This window comes from Parambassis ranga, chromosome 18 (genome assembly GCF_900634625.1).
Source record: "Parambassis ranga chromosome 18, fParRan2.1, whole genome shotgun sequence".
Lineage (NCBI taxonomy): Eukaryota > Metazoa > Chordata > Actinopteri > Ambassidae > Parambassis > Parambassis ranga.
Window position 1 is genome coordinate 13573445 of NC_041038.1, and position 7536 is coordinate 13580980.

Genomic DNA, 7536 nt, shown 5'->3' on the forward strand with positions numbered 1-7536 from the left:
CTGCCTCTCTCTGTCTCTGTCTGTCTCTCTCTCTCTCTCTGTCTCTCTCTCTCTCTCTGTCTCTCTCCCCATCTCTGTCTCTGTCTCTGTCTCTCTCTCTGTCTCTGTCTCTCTCTGTCTCTCTCTCTGTCTCTGTCTCTCTCTCTCTCTGTCTCTCTCTGTCTCTGTCTTTGTCTCTCTCTGTCTCTGTATCTCTCTCTGTCTCTGTCTGTCTCTGTCTCTCTCTCTGTCTCTCTCTGTCTCTGTCTTTGTCTCTCTCTGTCTCTGTATCTCTCTCTGTCTCTGTCTGTCTCTCTGTCTCTGTCTGTCTCTCTGTCTCTGTCTGTCTCTCTCTCTCTCTCTGTCCCTCTGTCTCTCTGTCTCTCTCTGTCTCTGTCTCTGTCTCTAGTCTCCCCTGCACCCTATACCTGCCTCGCCCACCAGTCCACAGTCAATCCTGGATGGCAGTAACTCCACCCTGTCAGGTAGCGCCAGCTCTGGAGTCTCCTCCCTCAGTGAGAGTAACTTTGGCGGCCCCGCCTCCTCCTCCGACCCCACAGCCAGCCGCACTAACACCCTGGAGTCCGTCCCCAGCAGCCAGGCCTGGACCACCGACCAGGAAGACATGGACTCTCTGTACCAGCCCGTCAGGTACAGCGTCTCCGAACCCGACGTTCTAGATGGAGTTAAACCCCCACCCTGCCGCAGCCACTCCGCACCAGGTGGTGTGGCCCCGGCCCAGGTTCCAGGTCCCACCTCCATCGGAGCTTCACAGTCACAGGATGGACTGCCACACCCCCAACAGTACCACTTCCACCACCACCATTTCCACCCACACTACATCCCCCACCACCCGCCTCTCTACCACCTCCATGAGCCTCCCCCAGCCCTCCCCCCCAAACCCTACCACAGAGAGGGCTGCATCCCTGAGGAGGACCCCCTGATCACCCAGTCTGCAGCTCCGCCTCCTCCGGCACCACGGCCCATGCCACGCAAGATCTCCCAGCCCATAATCGCAGCCACCAAGGACGAGCAGGCCAAAGTGGCATGGGAGCATGGCATCAGCGAGGAGTAGGACAAACCTGTAGACAAACAGAGACAAAGTGAGAGCAGGTCAGAGCCGCCGGCGCCTGCAGACGCCTGATGGTTACAGTGATGTCACTGTCTGAAAAGGCACACCGCCATCCTCATGTCAGAGCATCGATGTACGAACACACCGTCAGTTTCTACACATCACAACACACATTTTAAACCCTCACACTGAGACTGCACTGATTTATTTTCACGTCCTGCTGTTGACCTTGAGACAAGTAGCACTTTCGAACCAAAACATCAGAGGAAGAATTAGAAAAACAGGAACGTAGGGAGGCAGAGACAGGCTGAGGACAAACTGCGATCTCACAGAAAAAATAACTGATCAATTCTTCCACATCAGATGAGGCTTCACGCACATGTCCTCAGAGCTCCTCATCATTCTTAACAAAGAAAACCAGAGACGAGGGCCTGCTGGCACGAAGGACCTGCGTCAGAGGAAAGACCTCCAGCCAGCAGGTAGCAGCAGTCCGTGTCTGTCTCTCAGCCTGGTGTGTTGTGCTCTTTATGCAAACAGAGCCATTCTCATCAGTTACTGACACATTAACCACAAAACATTTCTATTTTCCAAACACAGTATCAGTTTGTAGATGAATGATGTAATTCAGTATATAGACGTATATAAATATAATTTCTATTTAATCTTTTCGAGTGAAGGTCAGGCGGAGCAGAAATATGCAAGATGAACGGCCTCCTGAGCCCGAAGTAGCTGCTGATGATCTGTGTTTAAAAGGATGACTGTGATGAGGATGATGATGATGGTTTTTATCTGATGTGTTGAAGGTGTAAATATGGATTCGGATTTATAGAGAATATTAACGATAATCTACACTTTTTGCATTTTTTTAAGGAAGCACTGAGCTGTACTGACTGTACATTTTTAACGGAGTTGTTTTGTATGCATGTTCATTCAGTGGAAGACTGTGAGCAACACAAACACACACACTGCACTGACGTCTTTATAGTTTAACTGACTGCAGAGGGTTCCTGTGGAGGATTGTTGCTTTTAATTGTTCAGCTGCTCAGACTGTGTTCACACTGTCGTCCTGTTCTCGTCCTCCGGCGCTGCTGTTTGGTCCAGATGAAGTGAAGTGGAAGCTGTGAGCTCCTGTTTCAGCTCCTTAATGATGCCGTGTTTCTGTCACTGACAGCACCTGTGTCCACACAGTCAACAAAGAGTTAAAACATTATTGTAGAGTGTAAAATATCAGAGAGCTGTGTTTGGTGTTAAAAAGAAGGAAAACCAAATCAAACATTTACAAGAAAAACAACAGAATGTACCTATATACTGACACTAGTGTCTATATAAATATTGTCCTCTCTCTCTGTATATATATAGAACGTTTACAGAGGGAAAACATGATTATTTCTGACCAAATTTGTCAGATGGATATTTTCTGATATTCAAAGTTGTAGAAAAGAAAAAGAAGTTCACTGAAAACGAAACAGAAAAGTACCGAAATGATGATAATAACTTAGCAGACAGAAAACATGGCTACATGGCTTTAACAGCTGACGGTGAGCCTCGCCGATCGTTGTGTGAACATGTTTGTTTTGTGTGTAAGGATGGAGCAGTGGAGCAGTGTGAAGCTGGCTGTGTGTGCAGAGTGTGTGTACTTGTGCAGGTTGTTGGGATCATTTCAGGGCAGCTGAGCAGATGTTTGTTTTTATTTTGTGTATTTTCAGATGTTTCTTTGTACAATGATGATAATTATTTGTTGTATATAAAAGTCTTTGTTGTGTTAGCATGGCTGTAAACTGTGACATGTGTAATGGTAGATGTAAATACTCACATTTTTCCTACTCACTAAACTGCTGTGTGGTGGATTAAAGACAAACATTAAAGGATTAAAGAGTTATTGATTCACTCTGATTTCATTTCATTTGTTACATAAAACACAGTGAAGAAGAAGGACTCACTGGGTGAGACCATCAAAAGTGCAGTTCTTCTATTATATTTTATTATTTATATTATAAATAATATTATTTATTTGAAATGGAATTTATGTTATTAAAATATGTTTTAATATGTTTTTTTCTGTGAAAATAATGAGTAGGCCGGGGTGAAAACAAAAAACAGCAACAACACTCCTTTCCATAAAGTTTTCCTTCATTTCAGATTAGGTCTATAGTTATTTTTAACACCCCGGCCCCATGGACTCCCTGGACTCCCCGGCCCCCTGGACTCTCTGGACCCCCCGGCCCCCTGGACTCCCTGGACCCCCGGCCCCCTGGACTCCCCGGACTCCCCAGCCCCTTGGACTCCCCGGACCCCCCGGCCTCCCCCGACTCCCCGGCCCCCTGGACTCCCTGGATTCCCCGGCCCTGGCTATGTGCGCATAGCCGGCTTATATATTATATTAGCTTATATTAGACCCCTGCTGATGAGAACCGAGTAGAATCAGTTGCGATTGATCGGCTTGCAGCACTGGCTTTGTGGATCTGTACATTCATACTGGTACATTCATGTCAGGCTCTTTACTATGTGAAGGTTTTTATACAGTAGTAAATATGTTCTTAAGAAACAACTCAGGGATTTAAATGCTGTCTGTATTTAGATATTTATTATATATTTCAATGTATCTTTGATTCTATTTGTCTGTAACAGAAAGAATTTCCTCTTGGGGATAAATAATGGAATTCTGATTCGGGTTCTGATTCTGATAGAAGTACTGTCTGAGGAACCTATCCTGGATTCCGTAACTTGGTGCAGTAAGTAGCGACTAGCCGGCTAGCTGGAATACGAGTCCACAAACAGCTACTGTGTGTGAACGGAGCTACGTTGTACACTGACACTGCTGCTGTTTGCAGGACTACCTGCCTGACACAGCTCTGTCTTTATATATTGTTTATAGGTATAAAAATTAAAGGTGTGATTGATGAAGCCAAACAAAAGCATCCTGTGGACATTTGACTAAATAAATAAATAAAACACAGTCAGTGTTTAGGAGGTTTTCGGGTTTTCATGTTTAAAGGAACGGTGAGAAGGACAGTAGGTGGCGGTAATGCACCTCAAATGTTGGTTGTCACTCTCAATTAAACAGAAGAAGAAGAAGTTCTCAGGAAGTGATAAGTTGGCTGCATGTCGGCGCCATTTTGGAGACAACCTGAAGCAGGTGTGGAAGTTCAGCTGCTTGGTCTAATTAACTGGTGGTGTAACGGCAGCTAGCCAGTATCACTGCACGTCACCGCCAGCTTTGGTGTAACATCAACAGAAAGATTAGAGAAAGGGCTGAAAGAGAAGAGAGAAGGCCTAGTTCCACAGAAAGGCCTGGAAGCAAAGGCAGCGGCCTGTTACTGGTGGGCACATGGCGCACAGGAGGTGCAACAGGTGCTGTTGGCTTGTTTGAGTTTACAGTGAAGATGAAGACAAAAGTTGATGAATGTTGCTTTGTCTTTAGAAACCAGAGCAGGTGCTTCCACACTGTGAATGGCTGCAGATAATCTGGACTTCTTTACAGAGATAAAGGGGAAGCATTATTGTCTTTGTTCAACAATGTGTTAAATTCAAACGCTTCATAAATATCAGTGTGAAGTCAATGCTTCCAAACTAACAAAGTTTGTCTCCATCTAGTGGTGAACAGGAGAAATGTGCCACTTCCAGAGACACAGCTGAAAGCGGTGATAATCAGAGCACATGGAGCTCAGGAACAATGCACAGACTGCAGAGGATCCAGGCTGTCTGAAGACAGGTGCTGTCTGCTTGTGAATTTACAATGAAGTCATGAAGTGTTTTTTTTTTTTAAAGTTGAATTTAGTCGTAAATTGTGTCATCACGTCTGATTTTCCCTCTTCAGGCCTTGAAGGCCTTCCTTGGTGCTTTCTGGGAGACGTTGCAGTGGATTGAACTGGACAAGGTGAGTGGATGTTTCCTGGCTGCTTCACTGCTGATGATAGGACACACCAACCTGAAGACTGCTGTTTTTCCAGCTGCTGTCCTGTGAAGAGGTCCCTGACTGCAGCATGGCCTGCCTGGCAGATAAAGCATGTTCTTTGGCAGATGATTAGCGCTCAGACAAAAGTAGCATCTTGCGAGGAGGAACGGTGGCAATGTCGGGCGTGTTGGCCTGGTCCTCAACTGCGAGTACTTCCGAGGCCTACAGCTACATCTGCACCATCAGCGTTTGGTTTTACTCGTGTTGCCCTCATGTCTGCAGTGTTTTAACTCTGCATTGCAGATCATGTGTTATATTTGTTGTTAAACATGGTCTATCTTGTCCTCCTCAGCTGACGATGACATCACAGCGCCAGCGCCTCCAGTGCCTCTGCCTGCACCTGGTCATCCACCAGCCAGGCCCTGCCTGTGGTCTGAGGAGACGTCTTCATGTGCTGCTGTGTCAGGTTATCGGTTTTCTTGTTATTTCTGTATGGCATGGTTTTTTTTTCACCTCATATTTTCTCCCCTCATGCAGGCGGTATAGTGTAGTGATAAAAATTATATTATTCATTGTATAATTAAATAAATTAACATAGTTGTTGCATTAATAAATTAAACAAATGTAGTGTTCGTAGTGGAAAGGTGCGACAAAGAAATTAGGTTAACCTAAATGTTAGGATTATGTCAGTAAACTAAAATAGGCTCAATAAAAAAAATATAGAATAGATGTTTAAATAGATCGGCTCGTCAGGGTCGCTTTGCAATCTAACTATAATAATATATAGATTTATATATATAATATAAAATTAGTAGTAGAGCGTTAAGGTAGGATTAAGTAAGATTAAATTAGTGTTTAGTGACGACAGGTGTGTAGGAGGTTGTGGTTGTTGTTTAGGGGGTGTGTGGATGCCGGCGTCTGGTTAGTGTTGTTGTTGTCGTTGTTGTTTTTGTTGTGGTGGTTCTGTGTTGTGGGTTTGTTGTTGTGTCTTACCATGTGCTGCTGTGGTCTTTGGTGGTTTGATGGATTGGGTTTGATTGATGGAGATTTTTTTTGTTGACTGTGAATGGGCAACACCCAAAGGGGGGAATGAATAGTGTAATGCTACAACACTGGCAGCCTTGACTAGTTTTGAAGCGATGACATAAAAATGTTGACAGCAAAAGGACACGACGTGGACAGAAAATCAGAAAAGAAATGAATCAACTTTGCTGTGAATGGAACAGCTCATGACTCTTTTAAATGGAAGAAGCATTGTGAGGATCTCTGAAGAGTTGAAGACAACAAGAAGAAATGATCAATGCTTTCAGCATGTGTATCAGAACCTGGACAAACCCTCTGGATCATACACTCAGTTTGTGCCACGTCAACATGACGACGAGCAGCGCCACAGCAATGTTCCAATCAATCAGCAATTGTTGTGGAAACTTGAACTCCATTTCTGAGGAGATGGGGAGGCAGGCGTTTAATACGTCTGCAGGACGGGTGCTCCTGAACTGCTATAGGAGCTTTGGGAGGCGTTGGCTTGGAAATAGGACAATGTAGGGCAGAATAAGCAAACAAATGATAGTGTAGGAGAGGTAGGAGTTAAATTAAACCATTAGGGGTTGTGACAGGAAGCATATGAACTAGGACAGTGTAGGAGAGGAAGGAGTTAAATTAAACCATTAGGTGTTGTGACAGGAAGCATATAAAATAGGACAATGTAGGGCAGAATAATCAAACACAAGTAATAATAGAGGATGGTAGGACTGAGATAATTTAGCTGAAGTTTTGCTAAACATTCGGCGTTATCTAGCCAAAAATCCAATAAAATGTGATGTAATTAAGTAGGCGTTTAAAGTCTGTGCTTTGTTACCACGTGTTAACAGCATAGTAAGAAAAGGACGTCAGGAAAACATGGCCTAGACCTTATTTACTAGTAGATCAAATTTATAATTTATATAACTTTAATGGCTAAGTAGGGTAGGAGAGAGTTAGTAGTTATTATAAGTAACATTAGGGATGCAGACGTTATGTTAGTAGTGGTTGTAGGAGCTCTTGGTGCTGGGCATTTGGTTTGTTGTGATGGTTGTAGGTGGGTTGTTGACGATGGGCTGTTGATGAGTAGTTGTTTAGTGTAATAAATAGGACAGGATACCAGGCAAACTAGTCAAAGCGGTAGTGTAGAGGCTAGAATTAATGGCCCAAACCTGGCGTCCTAAAAGTGAAGTTTATATGTTGCATATATCACCTTTAATGGTGGCAAAACGAGGTTCGTTAAGTAGCACGTGCGTCATTAGTGTTTTAACAGAGCGTAACAAAAATAGTCATTTAGGTTAATTTTGAGAATCTTCATCATCAACAATAAGAGTAGTTAATAGAAGTAAAACAGATTAAAGTAGGCAGCAAATGAAACTAGAATATGTTAAAGGAGAGGTGAAGTGTCAGTGTTCCCTTTAACTGTAAATATGTCAAGTAGTTGTAGCGTACAAAAGTAAAATCTTAGAATAAACTATGCTTCCTAAAAAAAGGTGTAGCTGTAGAGCGCGTAAAGAAAGTCTAATTCAAACTTAGGACGAGCTGGTAGCCGAAGGTGTAGGGTCACTTT

The 7536-nt window shown here is 43.8% G+C and overlaps 1 protein-coding gene and 1 long non-coding RNA gene across 7 annotated transcripts in view; both read left to right on the top strand.

The window, feature by feature from the left end:
• Positions 1–2722, top strand: part of LOC114450987 (dedicator of cytokinesis protein 3-like) — a 127755-nt gene extending 125033 nt beyond the window's left edge. For all 6 annotated transcript variants that reach the window (XM_028429476.1, XM_028429481.1, XM_028429478.1 and 3 more), the window contains one exon: positions 389–2722. In XM_028429476.1, the coding sequence (XP_028285277.1) occupies positions 389–1054 (666 nt within the window). In that variant the 3' untranslated portion in view covers positions 1055–2722. The remainder of the gene's footprint in view (positions 1–388) is intronic.
• Positions 2723–4607: 1885 nt separating this feature from the next.
• On the top strand, positions 4608–5110 carry LOC114451114 (uncharacterized). The gene is made up of 3 exons (XR_003672178.1): positions 4608–4763; positions 4869–4928; positions 5002–5110. It is a non-coding gene; the product is annotated as an uncharacterized LOC114451114 (long non-coding RNA).
• The last annotated feature ends 2426 nt before the right edge of the window (positions 5111–7536 follow it).